The sequence below is a fragment of the Coturnix japonica genome, chromosome 11, assembly GCF_054131305.1.
Source record: "Coturnix japonica strain WE chromosome 11, WE-NBRP24, whole genome shotgun sequence".
NCBI classification, from domain to species: Eukaryota; Metazoa; Chordata; class Aves; order Galliformes; family Phasianidae; genus Coturnix; species Coturnix japonica.
In genome coordinates, this window is record NC_140673.1 from 12,374,100 (window position 1) to 12,401,329 (window position 27,230).

General features: G+C 38.5%; 2 protein-coding genes across 31 annotated transcripts in view; one reads left to right on the forward strand and one right to left on the reverse strand.

The window, feature by feature from the left end:
• AGL (amylo-alpha-1,6-glucosidase and 4-alpha-glucanotransferase) overlaps positions 1-2,917 on the reverse strand; it is a 29,028-nt gene extending 26,111 nt beyond the window's left edge. For 3 of the 7 annotated variants that reach the window (XM_015870106.3, XM_015870105.3, XM_085511217.1), the window contains exons 1-2: positions 2,112-2,252; positions 1,686-1,820 (exon numbers count right to left, since the gene is read on the reverse strand). In XM_015870106.3, the coding sequence (XP_015725592.1) occupies positions 1,686-1,767 (82 nt within the window). In that variant the 5' untranslated portion in view covers positions 1,768-1,820; positions 2,112-2,252. Of the gene's footprint in view, positions 1-1,685; positions 1,821-1,922; positions 1,965-2,111; positions 2,253-2,784 lie in introns of those variants that run through there. The other 4 variants (XM_085511215.1, XM_085511213.1, XM_085511214.1 and 1 more) reach the window with 4 other exon arrangements.
• On the forward strand, positions 2,360-26,939 carry FRRS1 (ferric chelate reductase 1). Of its 24 annotated transcripts, none has more exons than XM_085511227.1 (18): positions 2,380-2,617; positions 8,041-8,141; positions 13,529-13,605; positions 14,249-14,444; positions 14,656-14,792; positions 15,640-15,734; positions 16,330-16,480; positions 17,151-17,330; positions 18,266-18,364; positions 19,728-19,875; positions 20,388-20,504; positions 21,080-21,195; positions 21,463-21,549; positions 22,356-22,453; positions 22,588-22,646; positions 23,477-23,620; positions 24,649-24,710; positions 24,817-26,939. In XM_085511227.1, the coding sequence occupies exons 3-18, from the start codon at positions 13,585-13,587 to the stop codon at positions 24,907-24,909; spliced, it is 1,803 nt and encodes a 600-aa protein (XP_085367353.1). In that variant the 5' UTR covers positions 2,380-2,617; positions 8,041-8,141; positions 13,529-13,584; the 3' UTR covers positions 24,910-26,939. The 24 variants fall into 24 exon arrangements, 20 of the variants coding, with proteins under 20 accessions (XP_085367353.1, XP_085367359.1, XP_015725597.2 ...); XM_085511233.1 differs by lacking the exon at positions 13,529-13,605 and adding an exon at positions 10,832-10,934 and having other exon boundaries at positions 2,388-2,617; XM_085511224.1 differs by lacking the exons at positions 2,380-2,617; positions 8,041-8,141 and adding exons at positions 9,825-9,909; positions 10,832-10,982.
• Positions 26,940-27,230: the final 291 nt, after the last annotated feature.

The window sequence follows — 27,230 nt, forward strand, 5'->3', positions numbered from 1 at the left end:
GTCTAGAGGGTACATACTATTAAACTGAGAGCTCAGCAAGTTGAAGTGAGCTTTGTATACGTGCTGCAGCTCACGCACACTTCAGGGAGAGCTGTATTTAGAATAAAGATATCCATGATGAAAGGACTACAATTAAGTTTAAAATGTAATGTGAAAATGTGCTGTAGTCTGTTCAGCTGGATATGAAGAATACAATTTAGCCAGCAGATTTCAGAATTGGTCTTAATTGAAGGAATGAGAACTTCTTACCAGGTACCTAGCTAGTTACAGTGTCCTTTCAAATGACTGAAAGAGGTGCAACTGCTTGCACCTCAGACTTCTACTGAATTACACACCAGTCATGAAGGTGACTGTAGTAACACAGCTACTAGCCCTAATGGTCTACCGAGTTGGAATTTTAAGTAAAAGAAATATGTGTATTTGTAAAAAGAGAAAGCTATCAAAATACACATAATGAATTTAAAAGTTCAAACAGTTTTAGAACATACTAAAGGTATGTTTATGCATACTAAAGGTATGGTATGCAAGGTAAAACAAACAAACCAACCCAAATAAGTACTCATCGTGTAGAATCCTAGCAGATCTAATATCAGAGTTTGATCACTGAGTACACGTAAATTAAAGTCTCATCAAGCTTACACCTTCTCTTATTAACTACTACACCAACATCAGACAAAACAGTGGTTTAGGACCTGAATTTCTGCCGTGTAAAATGAAGCTCCTTTTATTGACAATAAAAAACAAATCTGCCATGAAAAAACTCAGTTCTGAAGGCTGTACTGTCTCTAGTACAGTCCTGACATTTTATTGCAGGGATGACTAAAATTAGAGCACAGGGATACATGGCATCAATATCTTATTTCCTGTAACAGTTATACTGATATGAAGACCGCTGTGCTCAAAATTAGCCATGCCCTCTCAGAGACTGCCACCAGCAGAGGTGTTCTGAATGCCTGATAGGAGTGCATTGCCGAGTCCTTCCAAGAAAACTTACACAACTGGGAGAAAGATAATAACAAGGGTTGGGGCCAGCACTGCACTTCTTCCCTAATAATATTATTTAGATTATGCTGTCAGAAAGTTTTTAAATTGATATACTTGAAGAGAATTCTTATCCTCAAGAGCCAAATCTCCATCCTCTTTACTGAAGTACTCTGACATGAGGCTCCAGCTTAGAGTGAAAATAAGCAGAAGAGCTGCATGAGCAGTAACAGTTGCATCATTAAAAAAAATGTTCCTAAATAGACTGGCTTTGACTTTAGAACCTGAATTTGCTGACCAGTATAATAATAGAGCAGCTCTAGGTGGGGTTGTCTTGGGGAATACAATTAACACTTTCAAAGAGAAATATCAGGTTCATCTTAGCGCAGTCAGAACTCCAACACAGCACTGACACGGGAAATCTGAGGGTACTGTATTCTCAAACATGACCTAAGACACTACAAAAGGTTTCTATCATTACTCCGTTTCAATGTTGTTGTATTAAAGATGAGGTGTTGCATAACACAGCACAGATTAACACTACAGTTTGACTTATGAGGACGTCTCAGGGTCAATACAGCCCGGTTTGTACAAGGAGAGCCTCTGTTCCACAGGGGCCGCATAGAAAACATTAAAAGAGGAGGAAGGATAAACAGAACCCTACAACAAACCAGCCCCGGCCGCCCTCCCGTCACCCGGCCCACCTTGTTCCAGCCTGAAGAGGGTCTTATCCAGCTTCTCCATCTCGTTGAGGTGCAGCAGCCGCGTCTCCTTATGGCTCACCATGGCTGCTGGCGGCCGCTCTCGGCGGGCTCAGCGCTGACGGGGAGCGGCGAGCCCTGCCGGGAGAACACACACAGACACACGGGCTCGGTCAGCGGGCACCTGGCAGGCAAGCAGCCGGCCGCTGGGAAACGCCTCCCACCGCCGGGCCCGCTTACATCTTCCCCAGCCCCGGGGCGAGAGCAGACGGGGCGCGGGCAGGGAGGAGGAAGGGAGCACCCCGCCCTCCCCCGAGCGGCGGCTCCCGAGAGCGGTGCCGGCCCCACAGCTGCCACAGCCGCTCCCGGGGGGGCTGGCACCTGTCACTCCGGACACGCCGGGCCCCTCACGCCGCCCTCCATACTCACGATCGGGCCCGCAGCAGCAGCTCGCGCAGCTCCTGGCGAAGGCAGCAGCGGACGCGGCCGGGACAGCCCGACAGCTCGCAGTCCGCAGCTCCGGGCCGGCCAGCCGCTCGCGCAGCCCCTGACAGCGGCGACAAATGCCTCAGAGCGCCTTTCCCCCCACCCCTTTTCTTGCTTTTCCGAAATAAACTTCCCCGGTTCCGCCCGGCCCCGCTCCGATGCAGGCGGTGCCGGCACAGCTCGCGCGAGAGCATCGTCCCCACCCCGGGGATGCGGCCGGTCCCGCCCCGCGCTGCGGATGGTGCCGGTGCGGCTGTACGGGATCCCCTCAAGGAGGGCGATAAGGTGGCCCTCTATTTCTATTTCTCAGCCGGGGCTCCCGGCGACGCCTTTTTGCATGCTCGAATGGCCGTCAGCAGGAGGCCCCGCAGCGGAGCGGCTGCCTGCGGCCTCAGCCCTGATGCCGCGAGCTGCCCCCGCTGGAAAGGTCAGCCTCGCGTTTTTGGAAGGTCAGTCTATTTTTATGGTCTAGAACTACATTTAAAAAAATACTTCTCGATTTACAGCCCCTTTGCTATACTGTTTATTTCCAAAGATAGTGTACTTGGGGAGCTAGAAGTCTGCAAGACCATTTAGACTTAACCATTTGCTTCCAGTCACCCAGGACACCTCATACCTGTATCTTGCTGCAGTGTGTTCCTCCTGCCTTGCTGCTCCTGACTCGGTTCCCTAAGCAGGCACATTCCACATACAGGCTGGACTTGCTGAAACAGAAGCACAGCTCTACACATGCTCTGCTCCCTCCACACTGGAAGCACCCTAACAAAGACACAATGTAGCCTTTGAGTGCTTAAAGGGGATTTTTTTTTGAAAAAATGAGAGCAACTTTCTTATATGAGCAGACAGGACAAGGGATGACAAGGGGAGGTTTAGATTAGGTGTTAGGAAAGAGATTTGTTATTCAGAGGACAGTGAGGCACTGGCCCAAGGCTGTCCCATCTCTGGTACCTTTGATGGTCTTTTGGGCCACAAAACCATGACACCAACCCAAGCCATTCTATGGCTCTATTAATTTTCAAGATGTATGGGAGTAAGAAAATAAAACAAAACATGCAACTTAAACTCAACAGACATATAATTGAAAGATCTTGACCCTGAATTTGGTACAGTCCTCAGTGTCTAGAAATTACTTTACAGCTGTGCTGCCACAGAGCCTTGTACCAGTGCCCCTGCCTCCAGACTTGCTGTGGTCTATCACATGCTGCAGACAGAAGGATATAGAGATCTCATGAGATTTCTGCATATGTGGTGAACAGTTTCAAGAGAGGGAGAGCAAACAATGCCTATGTAATCATGTCCTTTGCATATATAACTGTCCTGAAGTGCAGATTTCTGAGAAACAAGAAAAGCTTGAAGGCTATTCCTGAATGCAGTTTCACTAGTGCTAGTAAGGTTGTCTTCTCTACTTGAATTTCTATTGTGAGTAGGAAAACTCTTCAGTTACTAGGTCTGCACTGACACATCTGTGTGATACATATTGTGAATTCAGACATGTTTTGAAACAGATCCAGGATTATGTTAAAGGATTTTCGAGTCTCACAGGAAAAAAAAAAAGATTCGGAAACAAAGCTATCCAATTCCAAATCCTGAAGCTGTTACATTGGCTGACATGTATGGCAGTAGCTAGAACAGGCATCAAGAATCTAAATAAAGGACTTAATGCACTACAGAACAGAGAAGTTCATGAAGTATTATTTCATAACATAATTAAAGCAGCATCATTTCACTAGCTATCATATGAAAGGGGAAAAAAAAGACTATTACAAAGTTATTAAATGAGTTATCCCAGGTTCCTCAATGAAGTTGACTCAGAAAACAAAAGAGGCTTCCCTAATCCTCTCTCCATGCACATCACTTGATATTCTGGCATATCCATAGAGACTTCAGGCCTGTTTTTACTTGCTGTGATAAATTAAGTATGCTTTCTGATCATGGGAATCACACCAGCAACATCTAGCACTGTGAACATTGCACAGAACACAGCCAACAGCACTTATACGTGGCATTTACTACACTGGCATCTACTTGGTGAATTTCACAGTGCCATTTCATCTTCAGTTTGCTGTATCTTCCTCTGCAATATAATACACTACAGTAGGAAAAAAATATCAATAATGCTTCAAAGTAAGAGTAGATACCATATCAATGCCATTTTAAGGAAATGTGTTTTTTTCAGCTTTTTCAAGCATATTCAGAACCTTTCAGGTCCCTCTCCCTCCTCCCCTCCCAGTACTCTCCCCCTTCCTGCATTCTGTTTCACAGCACAATATTACAGAATACGTCTCCTATCAGTGGCCTCTGTACACTTTAAAAAGCCTGTTCACTAGGTGTCAGGTCACACTTAAGTCCTATAACTCATGACTACCTTAAATATTAACTTGAAAGTGTAGCAAAGTAGAATACTCGCAAGTACAGTATTTTCCAAAAAGAAAGACAACCCACAGAACAGCAGCTCCCTGTAACAACAGGGAAATTAACACAGAGAACTTAACTGAGCTTCCAGCTGCCTATATACAGGAAGTATTTGATTTTATAAAATTTAACGTGGTAGCATTGTTTTTTCAACACCTCACTGTCCTGATCTGTAAAACTGATGGATACTGCACAATGATGCAAACAACAGGAAGCTTCAAAGGTACTGGCTCTTCTGTCTAGCTTTTGTCTTCTAATGGGGAGATCTCTCTGAAATGCAAACCTAACTCTGAAAGAAAGCTGTTTTTTCTTTAGATATGTATCTTTGCAATTTGTTTAGACCAGAACCTTCTCTGTGTGTAGCTGAAAACAAGCGCTGTTCCTAGACAAACATGGATTTCAGAGTCTAGTACAGAGATAAAATATTGGCCAGAACATTTAATTGGTCACCTCCAAGCTATTTTTTTTTTTAAATATAGCTCCTAAATAAAAGAAAAAATTGCAATAGTTTGATATGCAAAAAAAAAAAAAAAAAAAAAAAGTAGGATCAATTAAAATGTTTATAAGTAAGAAATCAGACAAGATGAAGATGCTAGGGCACTAACTTGTCCCTACTGGACAAAGGACATTCCTTTCGATCCATATAGTCATTTGGAAGTAATGGTTCAAACTTTCAGAGCTGAACTTGGAGTCCTCATGAATTTTTGTACTTCAGAAACACTTTAATGGTTTTGTTTAATGTTATTCCTAGCTCTGCCATTCTCTTAATGAGGTTTCAAACAAGCCAAACTTCCTGCCAAAATACCTGCATAAAGCTGTACTGCCAATAATGTCGATATAAATTTGTCAAATTTAATGCATTTGTCTTTAAAGAAGTCCAAATAAGATTTTGCTGTTCTCAATGTAGCTTTCACATACTTAATATATATTTGACTGTGTTTTAGCTAACAGCATCACATTGATTTGGTATTGATATTCTTCCGAGAACGTTGTGACGTAACACATGTGATTTTAAACTAAGCATTTGAATGGCATTCTTGTGCCATTTAACTTAGTTAAACAAAGTCACACATGCCTGACCAATTTTTTATTTATAAGCAGAACTTGCTGAATCATTACCAGCATTTTTGTTTTACTGTAAATTGTTCCAGTTAACTCCAGCAAGACACACTGAGATCTAAGGCTGCAGACTATTCTTAAAGTAATTGTAATAATACTTTGTTGAGTGGAACTACTTTTTTTCTTATAACATCCCCTCAGAAGTAAATATTTTAAGTGCTTCTTGAGCACTCTATTTTCTTTACAGTGCTCCTTCTTATCGCATCAAACTGTCACAAAAATGCCATGGATGTTTTCCTGGTCCATTGAATTAACTATTCTTAAATCTTACCCAGACAACTCTTTAAGCTCAGTTGATAAATGACTGTGGCTGCTGTATAAAACACCAGTATATAGTTTTTCAATGGAGCAATAACCAGGTACTAGACTCATGTAACCTGAGGTTACCTGACAGCTAAGAGAGATCAATGGGCCTACTATGAACTCTTTCAGTGCAAGCAGAGTTCAACTCACAATTTAAACAGCCCACCACAGTGTGATACATTGCAGATGGACAATGTGGACCTGTTTGTAAGCACTTGAAAATTGCTACAAACAATTGGCTGAAACTTGCTGAAGCAACAGCTAAAATCCCTGCAAGCATTCCTACTGAGCATACTCAGCTGTTGCCACACAATTACCTCACAGAGGCGCTGTGCAAGTACTAACAAGCATGCCATTGCATGTAGCAAACAGCATTGCTCGGTGAAATCCCCAGGGAAGAAGTAAACTTGCTTTAACTCGGAGCATCCACGCATACACACAAAAGACATCTCAGGCCCAAATAAAGAATGAACAAAGTCTTGAAGGAGACAGACTAAGAATTACTCTGAAAAAGGTGAGAAAACTGAATACTGGTTACTTGGGAAAAGCCCTCTGAAATCAGATGGGGAGGAATGGAAAATTGGTTCTCGGCTCCAAAGGAAAAAAAAAGGGGGGGGGGGGGGGGGGAATTACGAAGAAGAGCATTGTACTCAATTTCAATTCAGCTTGCAGTTTCACTTAACAGATTCCTGCTTAGCTCAGTGCACAGCATAATTAAGTCAGTTGATTATGCACTGCAATAAAATCATTTTACTCACTTTAAAGGTTGTCAGCCATCAGTTTATCCAAAGCACATACTTGAAGTTTCCTCAAGAAAGTTCTGAACAGTGAGCTTTATTGAGTTTCTATATTCCCCAACATTTCCATGGGATATTTATAATTAATTCCATTGTGCCTGTAAGATGTGCTGAGATGCTAATAATCTACTTCCCATAGAGCAACTAGCTTGCTGTCAGAAGCACTAAGCAACAAGTGCCTCAGTTTCTGGTACTTAACATAATCTGATGACATAAACTGTTAACTGCAACTACAAGCTGAATTGAAACCTAGTACAAAGTTTTTCTTTGCACTGACCCTTCTTTTTTTTGTAGGGAAAAACTGGGAACAGTGACAAGTTGTTGTTGCATCATAGTGTCTGGACAGGCATAGCCCTAATTACCATAAGCAACTAAAATTCTGTTACTTCAGATGAGCAAGTAAATATTGTTTGCCTAAATTCACCTTATGTCAAAGTAGGTACATATTGCAACAGAAAAATATTGCATGCATGTGTAACAATACAATAGAAAGCACAGTAATGATAGCTGGGTATAAGAAAAGGTTACAGAGTCCTAGGACTGCAGCAAGGAAGAATAAACCCAAATGCAGCAGCTACAAATACACAGAAAAGCCACAAAAACCCACAAACTGTATACCTTCAAAAGGCCCCCAGTACCAGCAAAACACACTTACTGCCCCCTGCCAGCCCTTAAATGAGGTCTGGGAAGAGGTGATCCTGTCTCCACCCCTTCTTCCATCACTCAGGTACATTGCACACACCTGAGCTCCCCTTGGTTTGGCCCTGCCTTCCACCAGGTGCTCAATCACTGCTTTAGGCTGTGACTCAGTATTTCTGCTACGATGTATTTAAGCTGTTGATGAATCACAGCAGTGGTGGAAAGCTAAAGTATGTTTATATGATGTCGAAGTTATTTTCCTTAGTGGCTGCTGCCACCAGGTGGCTAATTCGTGTATTTCGTGGTAAACCATAAATACCGTTTCCTTTTTGCCTCTGGGTAGTAAGTGTTTTTGTGTGAATGTGTTTTTCAGTACTATTTTTTTGTTCCTCTATGCAACGCAAAACATTTTAAGGTAAGTGAAAGTAGAAGGATGTGATTAGCAAATAGGAGTTAAGAGTAATGGAAAACATTTTAAACTTTGTCAGACTGCAAGTTAAATGAATTAAGTGTGTGTGTGTGTGTGTGTGGGGGGGGGGGGGGGGGATTGGGAAAGATTTCATCTCCTGTTGTGACTTTTACCTTCATGTATTGTCTTTTAGGTGGTTGGAATCATTTCTATGACTCAAGTTTCACTTTGTGAAGGGGAAAATAAAACAAAATATGTAAGAACTGCATTGTAGGAAAAAGGCTTCATCCTAAGGTAATGATTTTGTTGGCTTTTAATTGCTTTCCTAATAAAGCAATATTTCAGTGCAAGTGAATAAAGAAGATAATTAACTAGTTATTTTAATATAACAAATGAAGACATAACTAAAACAACAAAGCTGAAAAGCTTGAAAAAGACTTGATTTAAATTCAGGTTATGTTTTGCAGAGATATTTTCATCAATCACACAAAGGGACTGTTTGTCTAGTGCAGGTGTGTATGGAACCTGGGTATGAGTTGTCCTTCTAGAATTCCCCAGTTTTACTGCACTGTTAAATTAATAGCTAGGGGGAAAACTGATTACAGGGAACCACATAATAACATGGAGTCTCTTTAAAGCTAGCTGTAATGGCTTATTGTTTTGTTACTTTGTGGTTAAAAAATACGTATCAGTAAGTGCACTGGGCTGTGTGAAAGTTTATTAAATTATACCTTTTTCTTGTTTCCTCAGTTATTAAGCAACAGATATTTGCTTTTATGTACTCATCTTGCAGTTATCTTCATTTAACTGCACTTGCATCTAAATGCTGTCTTTTACTTCCTTGTAGCCTTGTTAGAATCTATGCAAAAAAAAGTAATCAACTTCTTTTTATGTTTATTATTACATTATTTTCCATAACGGAGGAATTAGTTTGCCATTTGACATAATCTTCCTCTGGTATAGTTCAGTAGCACATTACACAACTTTATCTCTCTTCAAACTTGCAATAGTGATAAAAGCTGACCTCCAGCCCTCTGTTTCTAATGGATGCTGTAGTTAAAGTAAAAAACCTCTGCTTTGCAGTAAATATGTTATTGTTATCCATACATTAATACAAGTGTTTGTTAACACACAGTGTTTATGTTCTGTAAGAAAGTAAAACGCCTGTTCTGCAGAAAGCAGGTAAGGGTCAATTTATCCTTTCTGCAAAAAAAAAACAGAAAGAAGGTGTGTCTGGAGGTGTATGTGTTGAAGTGTCTGACTTCTCAGAGAGAATCTTCTGGAAAATGCTCAATACATGCTTTTGGTTCAAACAGTTGCTATCAACAAACAAACCATTCTTTTGTGTGCCAGGTAAAACGAGAGGGTCAGTTCTGCCAACAGAGGTCCTGCGGTAAGCTCAGCCAGTGGGAGCTGTGGCAGCCCTACTCATACTTTGCTACCCTTATCCTGGGTGTGTAGGGTGGGCTGTGTGCTGTAGTGCTGTGTTTCTAGGAAGTAAGTGACTTTGTTTGTTCTGCTGTGAACAACTGAAAACTGAGTAAAATGAAGAGAAATAAAATTCAGAGCAGTCTGTGTAGCTAACTGTCATCTTTGCCAATGAAGGTCTAGTTACAAACAATGTGTAGTTACTTCCTTGATAAGGAAAAGCCTGACTGTGTGAGCATGTATGTCGGAGCATGCAAACAGCACTGCAAATAAAAGCACTGCCGTGCAGATTTTACAAGGACGAGGTCTGGGTAAAACCTGTGGGGCAAGACTTTAGTTGCAAAATCAGGACACCCGTCACCACCCCCTGTTCTCGGTGGTAGGAACTAAATTCCACAGCCGGGAAGCCGCATCCTACAGACCCGTGCTGCAGCAGCGACGCAGTCTGTGCCTCTGAAGCCTCTGTTGCCAGTGGGTGCCTTCCCCTCGGGCCGCTGCCCGCCCCTCCCCGCCACTAGAGGAGCGCCTGCGGCGGAAGGCGGAGCCGGCAGGTGAGGGGCGGCCTTAGCTGTCGGTTTTGCGGGGCTGTGGTCACTACTGTGCTGCTGGACGGCGGGGCGTGAGCGGAACATAGGTACAGCAAACGTTTTGAAAGCTATTTGCACTTAATAGAATAGCTAGAGCAATTAGGAAGCAAGATGAAACCTGGCGAACTTTTTGAAACGCCTCTGAACTGCCGCGTTTCACACAGACGTTTCTGAATCTCCATAGAAAGCTTGTGGGCATGTTTTTTGTAATGAGGTTTATACTCTAAAAAGAGCTGTAAAAGAAGACTTGGGCTTAACGCGCCTGAAAGCTTAGCACTCGAGTTCCTCTGGTGTCTCATTTGCTTCTTAGTATTCTATAATTATTGCTTTCTTACTTTGTTTTATTATGCAGAGGAGATAGCTGAACTAAGGTTGTTACAGTTAATGCTGTGCTTGAAATTGTTTGTTGGGGTAACTGAAACAGGGCCAATTCTGTGTCAGCCTGTAGCTTAAGAGAACTTTTTGCATAGGTATGAATTTACAAGGTTGGGGTCTTAATGGTTTATACACAGAGCAGATGTTCAATAGAAGGTTAATAAAATAACTAGGGTGAAATCCTTTGCTGTTGTCCATTCTTGGTAGAAGACAGGGAGAAGAAAGAGGGGAAAACAGGCAAAACCTTATCTCTTTTCTAAAAGAAAGTATATTTTCAATATAGTCTAATACACTATAAAATCATACTTTATATTTGTATGCTTTGAGGAGTAAGGTATGAGAAGTTTGTGGCTATTTATTTTTGTTCTCCCTGTAACTGCTCCAGAAGATAATTGCAGTAATGACTTAATATGAAACTGTCCTGTGGAAGTTCAAACTAAAAGAAGCTGTGGGGTAGTGCTTCGTTGTAACTTTATGCAATTCAGCTGAAGCCTAGGAGGTTGTAGGCCTAGCTGGGGGGGCAATCATAAGATATGTGCCTTATCACTCATAAACGTTTCCTTTGTAGCTACTGGGTACTGTTTCTTGTTGCAGAACTTCCTCTGATTCCGATTATGATCAAGTTTAACACTGAGGTGTAAGTCAAGTAGAAGATAAGTGTGCTGTATGTTCACTTACTACAAATAGAAAGTCAAAGGTAATTATATTTAGGCTTCAACACTGTTACAGAAAGATTGGCTGTAATGTAAGTACTTGTAGTTAAGAGTTCATAAAAGTTTGTTTAGAAAGAAGTTAGAAATCTTAAATTTCTCTTTGAATGTCTTCGTTGTAGGAAGACCATAAGGATGAGGTGTGTGTGTTTTGTCATCATGTGAGTGTGTGTGTGTGTTCCTTTTTTCATTTTGAGAAGTAAAGAGTTATTGTGTCAATGCTGTCTGTTTTCTGCCCTTGCTCATGCAGCTATACTGATATGACAGCATTTAAGTGAGCAGGGGAAATTAACACAAGCTCCTTTACTCAGAGGGAAAAATGACTCTTAGACAGTATGGTTCTCCGCTTCTGCTTTGTAAGAATAGGTTTCAACAGAAAAGTGACAAAGTATCATGTGGCCAAGCATCTTTGGTTCTTACAGCTTATTCTGCTTTAGATAATTTTTTCCTCTCCTGCTTGCCTTCTTCTCTTATGGTGCTCAGGAGATAAATTTTGACCATGATGGCTTTTGTTCCTTTTGGTTATCAGTGTCTTTGTCTTACCTCTCCCTCTCTAAATCTGGCTTTGAGTTTCGTACTATGCAGCTAATGAAGTTCTGTTAAGTAGTTGAAAGACAATTTCTGCAAAGAGATCCTATGTTTGTGTAGGTGTTGTGCTTTTAAGTAACTGAGCTGCCAGAGTTTTCTAAGCTGTCTATGCCTGCAGAGACTAGAAGTCTTTTTCAATGTAGGAAGAAGTAAGCTTAAAGTGTGCAAATTTAGCATGAACCCCATGGTTCCCTGTGTTTTCTTCGGGGATATACTGATAACCCAGAAACACTGCCATACAAATGCTGTGTATTCATAGATAACTGCCCCAAGAAATACCCCTTTAGCTTTTAATTCTTAGTTGATTTGTGGTCAGTTTTGAAGCCACACAATAAATAGCTAAATCAGGCTGCCAAATAAGCCAGCTGATGGTGAGTAACTATGACTTCTCTTTCCTCCTTTCCCTCTTTGTGACTGAGTGAAAATACAGCTACTTTTCGTCTTTAAAACTCCACAGGTTTAATGTATCCATCTAAAAGACTGTTGAACTCCCTCCTGTGTTTTATGCATACCCTGTTGGATAACCCCTAGCAATCCAGTTACTACCTGAAGCCCTACAGATGTTTTTTGAGAGTTTTCATAAAGCTACAAGTCGGTTAATTAGCTACAGAGTGACTGATGTTTTAGTAGTGTTTCCTGTATTAATTCAGCATGCTTTACTCTGTAGGTAGAGAATGTGAAGTACTGGATTGTATTTCCCAGTTAAAATGGACTTCTCAACACAACTGAGTAACAAGTTAAAGGATAAATTTAAGTCTGGAAAGTGCTATTTAAAAGAAATTCCCATTCCCTTGAAAATGCACAGAGAAGATTGCCACAGTTAATCCTCCTTAAAATAATAATAATAAAATTGCTCCTCTGTATAGTTCTTTTTCACCACTTTTTTTTTGTTTTGTTTTGGTGTTGGGCATTGCTTGTTCTCCTGCAAGCTTTTGAGTTGGGTGAGTCTATCGAAGCATATTACTTGTTTTAAATCCTTACCACATCCTCTGCTACTTCAACTAGAACGTGAACCTTCTCTTTTTTTTCTTGTCTCTCTGATACTCAGCTTTATCTCTTCTGGCAGCAGCTTTTTTTTTTTTTTTGAAGATTTCTCATATATGTATAAGCTACTTTAATAACACAGTTGTTATGAAGCTTAGTTTTTAGCCTCCCAAATACTTCCTTAACATACAAATCTCCATCAATGCAATTTATTTCATCTATGTAGGTATTGGTATTAAAAGAAAACATCAGTTTAACTAGTCGTTATCAGTGCTACCCTAGATGAGTATCTAAGGAGTTGAGTGATTATTATTTTTTTTTTTAATATTTTCTCTGGTTTCTGAAATGTAGCTGCTGAATCTCCTCCCCTAAATTTTCTTGTATTTGCTGATACAATGTTGCCAATGTGCTCTTAAATTGAAACACAAATGCAGCATTGCCTTGGATATTGTAGATGCTTAGCACAGAATGTATAAGGAGTCTTGGAAAATCAATATTGATTATTCTTACAGAATATAGGACTAATTACATCTCTCTCTTTTTATTTTCTTTTTTGACTTATAGATATCAGAGCTCAGCTTGAAACAGCTCTGTGCCCTTCTTATCTTCACAACCATATGTTCTGTCAGGGGATATCTTTACCTGATGTTTCTTATCACTTAGTGCAAAATGAACATGACTCCTCTGTAAAGCAGACTTATTTGCCTGGTACATCTTCTGCTGGAGCTGATAATCAACTTTTTTTCTGTTTAAGGATTGAAAGGATGGTGTCTTCGTTCTCCTAGCCCATTAAACATAAAAATTCTGGTTGACTAAAGCTTTCTACAAGTGTTGGGTGCAACTGTAAGGCCTTTGTGCTGCTGAGTAACAAAATGGTTTCTTGAAAACAGAACTGTGTCAAAGCAAATAATCACATAATAAATGCTGGGACTAGGGGGTTCTTATAACTGCTATAGGCTTCTCAGTCACATGACCTCACATGGTTTTTCATGTTCCTCCGTTCCTTAAGAAAGTCATAGCAAGAAATCATACTGTCTGGAAGTCCAGAATCCAAAAGACTTTAAGATGTTCTTTTGCTTGATAAAGGTATGTCTTTGTCTATCTTCTCATAACAAATTATTGCTCTTCTACTTGTATAAAATTTCTCACATGTCTGGTAACTTTAGTCTTCTGAAGAAAGAAGAACTTGTCATCTTAGAGTTCTTTGTCATATGTGAAGAAATAGACACGAGTTGTGGAAACAAATAGCAATCTCTGATGATACATAGTTTGGAGCTATGATTAATAAATGAGCGGGAGTGATGTTAGCTCGGTATTTCCTCAATATTGTGGATCTTTATATATAAATGAAATCATTTTAAGATCTCTCTAAACTATAGATTTTCTTTTTAGAGGACTTGGATTTTTTTTTTTTTTCCCAATGAGAATGGTGTAGTTGTAAGTGGAAAATTCTTTTTTAGTCATCTCTAAATTTGCTAAGAAGAATAGTCCAACTATTATTAATACTCTTGAACATATAAACCACCTAAAACACAATATTTGTGGATATTCTTGCAATGTTCTTGTAGTTATTAGAATTAGTCTGGGATTAGTGTTTTCTCTCAAGTACTTTTGTTTTTAAGCAGGTTTCTAAAAGTTAGTATTGAACTAACTCTTGTAGGATGAGTTGCAACCTGCTATGCAAATGCTTATTGTATTTAATTGCCTGTAACTCTTGTTTTTCATTCAGATGGAGCTGCCTGGCCTTGCTTTTGTTGTTTGGATGTTTATTTGCTTCCGTGTATCTGTGGATGGATATCCAAATGGGAAAGTAAGAGAAGCCTGTGCTAGCATGGTACCCTGTCATGGTAGCTCTCCAAAACTGTCACCTGAGCATGTCATTACAGTTAATAGGACTGAATTTAGACCTGGCGACAGCATAGAAGGTATGATGCCAATTATAACTGAAGAGTTTAATTGTTTCTTTGTACTGTAGTATGTCTTTACTTGGCTAACTACATCCAGAACTATGTAAGAAATTGAGTCTTGTTCAGTTGACCTAGTGAGCAGCCACTTGTAAAATCAGCTGGTCATTGTGGAAGCACTTCATTTTTCCTCTGGAGAATATTACAGCTTCCTTTTCTCTTGATTCTTCAGTTCAGCTGTCTGGTCCAGATTTTGAAGGATTTTTCTTACAAGCTCGGGATGCAGAAGACTTGGATAGCCCTGCAGTTGGTTCTTTCGTATTAGTTGACCGAAGACATTCTCAGCTTCTGACATGTGGCCATACCATGGTACAGTCTAGTATCTTAAAATGGAATGTTGGGCACTGAAGTATTTGTACTAGTTCATGTATGTAACAGTGCAGAACAAATTTTTCTACTCTGTTATCTTTGAGCTCAGTAAATCTCTCAGGAAATTGCTATAAAATTTATCTCATAGGCATGGTTCACTGCAATTTTCTGACTATTCTTATGACTATTTAAATTCTCTGGGTCATATAATACTACTGTGGTAAGGTGTAGCAGTCATAACACAACTTGAGTACAATGAATGTTATGTTCTGCATTCATCTCATTGTGCTTGTTCTTAAAAAGATGAGTGCATGCTCTACTTGCTTTGAAGAGGGGAGTTATCATTTTTCATGCTTGTTAAGGACAAAATTAATGTCTTAGAGCGAGGAAAGTTTAGGTCAATTATTGTGGAAAACAAAGGCTAGAACAGGCTATTATCCTTAGTGTTGTTTGGTCAGTTAATGTTAATGGAGCCTTCTTATTAACAGATCACAGTCTCAAGTCATCAAGTTTTAGATGAATTGGTTTAGCCTCATGCAAAGGATTGACTCTAACTAGTGTTTCAGCAGCTAGCTTGAAATTTATAAACTTATTTGAGCTGGTCTGAACAAAGTTCTCATTTTTCCTGGAAGCATTTTTTTTCTCCATTTCTTCCACATGATACGTATGGAATCCAGTTATTCATTAGTTCTTTAAGGCCATGGTATTGTTGATCACAACTAACTTAAGCTAAGAAGTTTTTGCTAAGACTGTGTATTTGCAGGGTAATGGTGCAATATTTATTCAGGGTTTAGATTAAAGTTCTTTAGTGCATATACTGTGTAACTCTTAATATGTTTGTTTTCAGAATTCAGCTGTCAGTCACACAAGTAAAGCGAAAAAGAAAGTTGTAAAAGTTTATTGGATTGCTCCTGGGGGTGCACCAAAACATGTGCAATTTCTGTAAGTAGTCCTAATGTTAGTTCTGGCATATTAAAATGCAGAAGATAAATATGTAGCATTGTCTGTAACAAATACTGGCCAGCAACTGAGAAGGGTTGCTTACATTAATGCAGGTGTTTGTTCTTTAGGGAAATCTGTGAGGCTCATTTTATTTTTGAGATGAGAGTAGAATGGTATTCTGCAATCTAGAATTTCTAGTTAACTGATGAACTATTGTGTATATATAGTTCTGTAATACACAGTGTGAATCTTTATACATAACAAAATACTACACATTCTCTTCCACTATACTGTCAGCTTTTTTTTTTTCCAGAACTACTGGATATAAGCAAAGTTATAAAAATCTGTCGTCTGAGACTGTTATCTATGCTGGAAGCAAGAATGTAAGGAAAATGCAGTTGGGTGCTTTAAAATTATTTTTCCATAGGTATTTTAGGTATTTTTCCACTTGAAGCACAAGAAATGATAGAGGCCTCCATAAAGACAGAAGTGTGCTGTAAAAACAGCAGACTTCTTCTTTTTTTTTTTTTTTTAAATAACATTCAGCTGTTGATGTATATAGTACTGATCAAGCGTATGTGTGGGTTTTCTTAAGAGCCACAGTTGTGAAGAAATACAAGATTTTCTGGGTGAAGATTCCTGGTCCTGTTGTTTCTCAGCCTAATGCACTGTTCTCAACAACACCCTTGTACACAGCATCAGAAGCTGTATCAACTGCACATTCAGTTTCCTACTTAACAAAGCCTGTAAGTAATTATAAACCCAAGAAATGCAATTTCCTATGCTTGTGATGAATAGAATTTAAGTCCCATTAATACAGTCTCAGATATTTTGCCTCTGGATTGACAGAAGTTCTAAATGTTCCTCAGCTTTTTAAAGGCCAGAGTTTAATAAAGAAAAATGTACATCTGAGAAGAGAGGTGAGAATAGTCTTGTTTTGCTCTTGATTCCAATCTGCGGGTTCAGGATCTTTTGATTTAATTAATATTACTGATTTCTGTTTCCTGAAGTTTTGGTGGACTGAGAAAGCATTAGTACTTGATCCAGAGTAACACTGATTTGTAATACACGTGTTGTCTCATTGCTTATCAGTGGGATCGCTACTTTTAAAGAGGAAACAAAGCTGGTCTTCCTTTCTTTCCTACCCTATAGCTGACTTTTTTTCCCAGACTTTTAAGTTATTGAATTAAGTCTTTGAAGTGGGAATTCAGTTTAACTAAAAATACATTCTAGTATGTAAAATTGCAATAAATTCTACCCCCTGGTAAGTGTAGGGGTGAATTAAGAAATTGGTATATGGGCACAGGTAGCATCCAAGGAAGCTGAAAGAAGTGCCACCTTCTAGAGAAGGTTAAAAAGGGAGGAAGAGTGGAAAAACTCTCATTACTAATGATGTATGTTTGATTAATATTCTAGTTTAATGCATCAGGTTGTGGAAATACAAAGTTCTGCCTAAGGAACCCTTCTAACTGTGATCCTGAGAGTGCTTCCTGCTTTTTCCTATCCTTCCATCAAGAGAGGAGTTCAGTACTTATTGAAATGAGTGGTCCCAGTGAAGGATATTTAGCATTTGCACTGTCCTTTGACCAATGGATGGTGAGTATCCTATTCTACCTCTCTAGCTTCTTTTGCAATCCTAGTAGAGTTTCAGTGGTACCTTAGCAAAACATGCATATGGAAAATATGAAATATTTCTGAAATATTTCTAAACTGAAAACAAGTAAGAAATGTCCTTATAATGCTGTTGAAGAGGTGATGGCCTTTTATAGGTGGTATGGAGTCTTAGCTTGAGGTTGGCTTTCTGCAGTAATTACTCCTGTGGGTATCTGTCCTCACAGAATCCAACCTTAGTAGTAATACAGTAGCTGATTGGAAATCCTGGTAAGACTAGTCTTGCCTTGCTACCTAGGAAAGAGAAACCAAACCATCTGTTTGAAGCATGTTAAGTTTTCTAAAAACCACTTGAATTTCAGTGTCATTAATATGGTGACTCAATCCAATCTTTAAAATGTGTTCAAAGACTTTTAATTGTGGTTGAAGTGAATGCTGCTGACAATTATGAAATATTATATATGAATGCTTTATAAAGTATCTGTTGTACAAAGGAGATACTTTTGATTTTCCTCTTCCTAGTAAAAGAGCACTTAGTTCTTAAATATTTTATATCTATACAGCAATGAGAAACCACTTCTAGCTAAAGAGTTTTTTTTTAAATACCATCAGTATCTGACCATATCTTTTTTGGTAAATTCAGTAATTATGTAAAACCTTGTGACAATATGGTTGTCACTGATGGGTAGGGTAAGTCACACCTGTGTCATCTGCTTGGCTTAATGTGGCACTGCTGTGAAACTGAGATATTTGCAAGATGGGAAATAGCGTAAAAGCTAGAAGAATTTGTCTTGAGTCTTCTGCTAGACCACTGACTAATGCTACAAGTTTGTTGCATGTATTAAATCAGTGTGCTTCAGGAGGTTGCCAGTAGGAGTTTTTACTAATCTATGAATACTTTTTTCTTTTAAACTTTCTAGGGTGATGATGATACGTATCTGTGTATTAATGAGGACCACCATGTTAGTGTAAGCACTGCTTACCTGAAGGGACGAAGTCCTCCTTTTCTGGATTTAAAGGTACACGTGGAGCAGCTCAACTTCCCAACAGATATGGGTTTGAAATGGTCAACAGTCCATGACTACATTGTGCTTTTATTTTGAAAAGCAGTCATAAGTAGGAAGTTAAATGTAGAATTCTTTAGAGTGAGAATGGTTAGGCTCTTTCTTCCTTGTAAACATTACCTTTGGAAGTCTAAGTTTATTTAAAAAAATAAGTCACATGGTGAGAGTTCTGAACTTAGTGCACATTGCTGGTACAACTGTGCCCTTCTACTAGGGAGATCATAGTAATGAGTTGAAAAAACTCGTAATAAATACAAATCTTATGTCAGTAAGTCAACATAGCAACCTACCTTTTAAGTTAGTATACTAGAGAATATTATTTCCCCAGATCATTGCCTCATTATTTCTTCATGCAAGCATTTCTTATGTCACTTGAAAGGCTAATTTTAAAATAGTTACTCTCCAAATCTCTTTGTATGTGTTAGCACAGCAGAAGATGCAGCAAAAAGAAGTCTTGACGTTTAAGCTTAGAAGTATCTGCTTAACCAGGGGGTTTTGAAACAGAAAAGTGAGTCATGACCTCTATAGTACATAACCTTTTTAGAGTGGTGAGGTGCTGGAACAGGTTGCCCAGAGAATGCTCTGTCCCTGGGGTGTTCAAGGCCAGGTTGGATGGGACTTGGCAATCTGATCCAGTGAGTGGCATCCCTGCCCATGGCAGGGGGTTGGAACTAGAAGTTTTTAAGGTCCTTTACAACTCAATCCATTCTTTGGTTCTATGACTGCTGTTCTTATACACACTTTCTTATGGTTGTACTGGGCTTCTACCTTTCAACTGTTCTCATGGAGTGGAACAGTTCTATGGAGAAGGCTGGTAATTTATTTGCTATCTTGAAATATTTATAGCTTATCTTGAAAGCAGTTGGCCCAAATTGTGTGGGTCTGACCCTAGAGCTAAACCAGTTACTAGATAACTTACTTTGATGGTGGTCAAACACTAGAAGAGAATAACTGTAAGGTAACTGATACCTGGTGCATGTCAGTGTTCAAGAAGCATTTAGATAATGCACTTAATATGCTTTAATCTTCAGTTATCCCTGAAGTAGTTAGGCAGTTGTACTTGATTATTGCAGGTACCTTCCAACTGAACTGTTTTATATCTAATATTCTGTTACTGTATTCTGACCATCTGGAACTGCAGAAGTGGAAAAAAAATTACCTCTTGATTCTGTTAGTGTAAGAAATGCTTTAGCTCATTACCTGAGATATCATAGGAATACTGCTTGTGTTGACACACAATCTCAAACAGTGACCTTAAAAGCAATAGAATAATTATTTGTCTGGAAGGGCTGCATATCAAATGTTTTTTGTTTCACAGAATGCTCTTGAAGATGTGTCATGGAGGCTTGTGGATGGTGTTCTTCAATGTTCTTTTAGAAGGAATGTTAGCCTCCCTACATATAAGGAGAGGTTTAACATGAATGCTAGTTACTACATCTTTCTGGCAGATGGGGAAGCCAGTGAAGGTAAATTTGATATGTGGTTGCTTTTATATATATGTTTTTTAACAGCTCTAAATGAGTTGTCCCAGTGTAAGATACATCTGTAATAATTGGTATCCAAACTATGGACTTGATTTCCAGGCTTGAGTGAGGTACTTTGTATAGTCACCTTTATTGGCTCTTGGATTTGCTCTTGGAAAATAAAATAAGCTATGTGTATACTTGTGTTGCATGCCCACTTGATCCTAGCAACTGTTACCTTCGTGAGTGCATCTCTTTTAAAATGGAGATTAGCATCAGCAGGATTCATTCTTCACGTCTTGTGTGTTTAGGGGAGAGATCTGTTTTCTGTGGAGGGATGAACTCTCGAAATTTGGATTCACAAGCTGAGTTCCTAACTTATTTCATGTTAGCCTTCTTGTATAACTACCTTCCATGGTCACAGTAGGGCTTAAATTAATAAATAAGGGTTAGACTTATTTTGCAAGTACAGTAACTTTCATATGCCATAATTAAATCACTTTGTTACTGGATAGGTGGTCCAATCTATAAACATCGTCGTCAGCCTTTGATCACCAATGGAATGTACAATGTCACAGGCATTCCCCAGGATATTGGAGGTTCCCGGTCCCCAAGGCTTATCAAGGCTCATGGTAAGCTGCATGTTTTAGCGTTGACTTCCTGCTCAAGATCTGCTGAGACTTGAGAGCTGTTTTCCTCACTATTGTAGAGTAGGTATTTCCTCTTCTCTTTCTGACATTTGCATTATATATGCTGTTGGGTAGCAAGATCTGAGACTATGAAGTCACAGTAAAGTTACTGTTTTCCATTTCAAGAAAAGTGTCATAGAATTTCCCTGCCCTCCCCTCCCCCTCCCAGTTTACTGTCTGAAATGAAAAATTTCTCAATTGATAGTCCAGAGCCAATGAAATTGCAGAGAATTATTTTCTCAGTACTGAAGTGTAAACCAGGCTCATGAGAGAACTGTCTCTCATTCTGTTGATGAAAGCTTGTAATAATAAATCATGCCAAAAGTGTTTTAAACATCATTATATGGATGATTTCGCAAGATAAAATGCTATGACATTTTAGACTGATCTAGGTGGTTAGAAACTTATCTCTGCTATATTCTGTCTGTATACATATGGAAAGACTATTAATTCCACTCTGAAGCAATTTTAATATATAGTTGAATTACCCACGATTAACTTTTTTTCCTGATTTTCAGGTGCACTGATGTTTGTTGCTTGGATAAGTACAGCTAGTATTGGTGTTGTTGTTGCACGATTCTTCAAGCCTGTCTGGTCTCATTTGTTCCTATTTGGAAGGGAGATATGGTTTCAGGTGGGCAAAATATCTCCTATTTCTAGCTATATGTTCTGCCTCTGTAGCTGGAAAATTAAAACCTCTAAGGAATCAGAGATCAAATTTGATGTTGTTTACTTTATTTAAACTTGTAGAATAACTACAAATCAGAAGCTTACCTACTTCACTAGTAAAAGCAAAGTCCAAAGAGGCAGCTAAGAACGTGCTTACCTATGGGTCATTAGATGTATTTTAATACATATTGGGAAGGTGTAGAGTTTCTAAATGTGAACTTCATTTTCCCAGGTGCATCGTATGCTTATGTTGACCACCGTTGTGCTTACAAGCATTTCATTTGTATTGCCTTTTATATATCGAGGTGGTTGGAGCAAAGTAAGTGTGTGGCTTTTGTTTTTAACTCTTACTAATGTAAAAGTAGAACCAAATGAATGAGAAGTAGATCAATTGCTGGCTGACTCTGCTGTGTTACAAAGGAATTTCCTGTAAATCTGTTTAGAAGGCTGACTTCAGATTCTAGCAACATAGATGAGGAATGTCCCTCCTCTAGCAATAAGTGGATAATATTCCATCATATTTTCCTTCTTTCCACTTTCTCCTAAATGAACTCCTTGTTTATGCTGGGGTTCGGGCAGGGATCTGTTGCTGTCACCTGTATACTATCTGGTGCAAGGTAGTTCCAGAAACTGGGAAGTTCTCCAAGAGAATCGCTATTAAAGGTGGGATACAAATGTGTCAGGCATGAGCTGATAGCTAGGAAAAATGAATAAGATCTTTTAGAGTAAAACTAGAACAAACAGAATGAAAGGAGGAAATCAGTACTGGGAGGAGTTAAGAAATAGGCTTTTCCTGATGACATGTGATTGAAGATGAAGAGTTTGCAGCATTGCTGGTACAGTGTAATACTACTCTTCTGTTTAGGTTGATTGAAGAATTCCTTAGTACAACAGAAAGATGGTGTAAAACCTGAGCAGACTTATCCCTGCCTCCTTCTCCTTTGGGGAACCACCTCCATTCAGCTGCAGAACAGCTTGTGTTCTGTCACCGTTGCTAGTTTAAACACAGTGCTGTTCTACCACTATGATTTACTTTTGCTAGCTTATGTAAAATTAACATATTTCTGATATTTTTCTGTATCTTTATATGGATAAGACCTTAAACAAAAAATGTTTTATGTTTAGCAAGCAGGTTTTCATCCATATCTTGGCTGTACTGTGATGGCTCTGACAATCTTTCAACCTTTTATGGCAGGTTTTAGACCATCTCCTCATGCACCAAGGTACTCACAACTAACTCATTAAATTACAATCACAGAAATAAAATGCCTTATTGTTACTTCCTTTAACTAAATCTTTTCAATATCTTTTTTTTCCCCCTCAAACATAGTAAAATGCTTTTTTATTTATTTTATAGGAGGCAGTTGTTTAACTGGTTTCACTGGAGTATTGGTACAACTGCTAGAATACTAGCTGGTGAGTAGGAGTAATAGATGTAACTATTTTTTATTTGAAATGAAGGAACTCATGCTGTTAATTATCTAGACTGTTATTCATCTAGAGCATCTGTCTGTACATCCAGATGTTGAGTTTTTTACTCATGTGATCTTTTCTGGTGTGATGCAAACTATTCCAATTCTGAAACTGAGGGAGAAAAAAAAAAAACCACAAAAAACCAAAAAGAAACATCCAAAGGATTTAACTATTATCTGTGGTTTGTTTTTCTTACACTCAACCCTGTTTAAGGTGGAGGTTCAAAACATGTTGTCTTACCTCATGACTTTCACATCATAATATGGATTCGAGAGATTTTTCTTCCTCTTTTACATGACTGTCTTCTGCACCTTTAAAGGAGATCAAGTGACTTGTAATACCAGAGTGACTTGGGCAAATTTCTTCTTACAGTAATGTAGCTCAATGTTGCAGTGTTATTTAAGTTAACTTACAGGACTACAAACTAGTTTGTGTTCTATTTCTGGTGATGAGGTTCTATAGACAACTTAAGCACAAAAGTTTCAGTGAGTGTGGTCATCTTCCATAGTCAGAAGAAATGCTCGAGCTTTTATGGCTGTGAAGAACACTGTGCAGAATAAGAAACTATTTTGGCCTCCTGGTCTTTTTCCTTCTGTTTCCATACCCGTTCCATACAGCAAAAGCTTTTTTGTTTCATTGACTCCTTTAACCTTACTCCCCCAGAAACTACAGGCATTTTGTGGGAAATCTGTTGACAAAGGTGTGTTAAGAAATTTGTTTTAACTGCCCTGATACAGCACTCAGCATCTCTTCATCTCATTTTTACTGACTAGTGGTTACTATGTTCTTGGGAATGGATCTGCCAGCACTTGACCTACCAGACCCATGGGACACCTATACAATGATTGGTTTTGTAGCTTGGCATGTTGGTACTGATGTTCTTCTGGAGATACACAGCTACTGTCTTATACGTAAAGGTACAAACCAACTAATCTTATTTTTACCTTGCTTGCTGAGTTCTGTGACACACAAAAGATCTGAGTGAACTGAATTTCAAGAGGTGTTCTTTAATTTCTAACTTACAAACTGAAGTGAATAACTAGGAAATAATGGTGCACAAATTGATATAGGAGTAAAATTTTCAAGACCAGTGTGTTAAAGAACAGTCATCCTTTGTGCTAGCGATAGCTTGTTCTATCATCTTTTGTGGTGATCTCCATCCCAGGTGGAGTAAGTACAGCTGAGGCCGATTCACGTGGATTTAATCTACGTCTTATTACTATGATTTTCGGGTATAAATGGGTGTTATTGAATGAGTAGAATGATGTGAAACTGGAAGCATTTGTACTTGAATTTTTAGTAAGCAGGGGAAAAAGAGTGAAATTCTGTCTCCAAAATCTCTACAGAGAAACTAGTAGTAACTTCATTGGAAGTAGACTTTCTGGCAGGTGTCACTGAAAGGAGATCATTGTACACAGTAAATGACCTGTACCTAAATTGGAGAGCAGATACTTTCAGTATTGAAGAATCATGATGTGATATGAGAATGGTGTAAGGCAGCAAGTGGAGAAGGGGTGATAAGAAAGTGACTTCAGATTTAATTCCAGTTAATTTCTCTAGAACTAGAGAAATCAGCCTAAAATGTTCGACCAAAAGCTGTTCTTGTGTTGGCTAACTGAAAGTATTTATTTAAAATAATAAAACCTGCCCGTCCTAAAATGAAAATGTTTTGTTCAGCTCAGATCTCAGTATCTTGATTCATTCCACTGAAATACAACTTTGTTTTGTCATTTTAATGACCAAAGCCTAATTTTTGTAGGTTAACTCAGAATTTGTTTCTGCTGTAGATTTTTTTTGAAAGGTCAAATGACTTCCAAGTGCTTCTCAAATTTGGTGCTGTACAGGAATAATTTACTTAGTCATTGGATTAAAACTTCTGCTATATGAATATAGAAAGCACTTCATGTTAAGAGCAGACAACTATTTTTTTTCTTTTATGTAACAGTTGAACTGATTGAGGATGACAGAGTACAGATATTGCAATCACTCACATCTGCAGAAGCAGAAGTAAGTAACCATTTTTACATACCTACCTTGTGATTATGTTTTTTAGAAACAAATAGAAAGACTAATACTTCTGTGGTTTTTCTTGTTTTCTTCTGTTGTCTTGCAGGGTAACCTGTTTAAACAGATTGTGTTAACCATCTATATCTGTGGAAATATAATATTCCTCATTGCCTTCCTGGCAGCAATCAACCAAGTATGAGATAAGAAACTTGCAGTGAAGTACCATGCAGCTGAAAAACATGCAAGGAATACTTTTATTATGTTTCCATCAGCACATCCTGGAAGATGTGGTTGAAGAGTAATAAATAGTATGTGCATGAGGGAGAACTTCAATTCAAATCAAAAGAATGCTGGAATCCTATGAAAGCTGTCTTCAGGTCTTATTTTTAATGGGAATCTGCCTGAGTAAGGAATGTAGTTGTTGTTGTTTTTAAATAAGTGTAATAATCAATGTGGTTAGAGTTTACAGGCTAAGAAGAGTGAGAAGATGAAGAGTGAGAAAACCGTTTTGACAGTCACAATTTCCTGAACTTTTTGGGAATATTACTGGGAAAACTGAAAAGTGTGATCCCAATTTTGTGTTCTAATGACATGGTTTGACAGTCTCCTGCTTGTGACAATTTTTGTCCCACACAAAGAAAAAAACTTACTGAAAAAAATGTCACATACTTGATCTACACATTGAGCTAAACATAGCTTATTTTTGCAGTTTAATGCAAAAAGTATTCTCTGCTCTAAGAGCAGTGCACTTATACAGGGATAAGGGCTTGGGAACTACAGCTCTTTAGTACGATTGCCATTCTCATCACCTCAAAATACTGTTTTGTTCTCTCAGTGCTTCCAAGTCATAATAAGGAAAAGCTTGCAAATGTACATTAAAACCTAGTTCTGTTTATCCAAAATTTAAACAGGAAAAACCTATCTGTGTGCATGTAGATGTTCTGCTGTCTCTGGTCACTTGTTGCTTTTGAATCGCTATTCTGTATGAATAACATGGGCTTATGCAACTTGATTCTTAAAGTTAAGTGAAAATATTTGCTCAGGTATATTGCAGTTGTATTTGCTTTACTGAATGTGCTGTTGAAATAGTGATTAGGAGTTGAATTGACTTCAGGAAAATGCAGCTCCTTTTAGTGTTAAATGAGTGTCCTTTGAGCCGGTATGTCCGACTTTTTCTCCTACTTTCATAGACACTCTTTTTATTCAGTAATTAATTAATCTTAATAATATGGTATGGGGAATGGAAGGAGACTGTTCTCAACTTCTTTGCTTTCTGGTTTGCTTAGATACTGAAGGTCACTCTTTAACTGAAATCTCATAACTTAACCCTTATTATGCTGCGCAGTACAATGCTTTGCTTTTTTTTTTTTTAAGTTGTAAATTTTCAAAGTATACCTCTACTGAAGGGTTACTAACCTAGCTAAGAATAAAGGTGTTGGCAAATTGGTCCCAGTATTTACTATTCTAGGTATAGAACATCATAGCAAGATCTCTGCTATCTGATGATCCTGACTTACGGAAGTGTTTTAGGCATGAAGTGGTTCTTTCCATTAACTAAAGCTGTGTAGTTCAGCCTCTTTTTCTTGAAACTCACAATGCAGCCTGTTGTAAAGACAAGTTATTCAGAATGTATCAAGTTTGTGGTCAGATCTTGCCTGCTCAAGTAACTCGTGTAGTTACAAGAGCCTTTACAGAGCTTGGATTAATCCTTTTTGTTAATAGCTCAATAGACTACTAGTGAGTTTTTAGGTGAGCGGTCCTCCTTCCCCTCATCTGGAGATGTTCTCAGACAAAAGGAGGTTAAGAAGAAATATGGCAAAACAAAAGCTGAAGGGCAACATGCATTTTCTTTATGTGATATTTTCAGTTTGTTCTTTGGATATCTTTGATTTCAAATACTTAGGAGTCACAGATCTATCCAGCACTAAATTTTTGAGAGCTCTTCCATAAGCTGCGTTTACTGAAGATAATATCTTTTCAGACATGATAGATGGCTTCTTAAATTAAGTCAGTGCCAGATTCTTTCTATAATACAACAGCTGTGCTGTGTTGCATCATTCTCATGTGAAAGTGGGGGTTTTAAAGCATGAATGTAAGTATCGTAACTGTTTCTCTTTTAATGCAGTGGAAACACTACCAAATAAAAATTAGACTAGTTTTGCATTGCAGTAATCAATCAACGTTTTTGTTGTAAACGCTTATTTTACAAATAAAAGCAGTTCAAATGTTTCCTGGAGAAACTGTTATTGAAAGATATGTGTTAAAATTGGATGTTACAATGCGGAATAAGTCTTTCCTGAGAGCTACAGGTTTTGCAGATTTCTTGGTTGCTCTTAAATAATGCACTTTCCTAGTGCTAGTGATATTACATAGTTCATGAGGGCTTTCCTGACATATTCCAGCATCTTCAAATCAAAGACTTGTCCATTTTTTTTTTCTCACCTTCCTTTCCACCTGCATGACTAGTAAGAGGAAGCAAAGTGATTGTATGAGTGACTCACCCAAAATTTCTGTTACAAT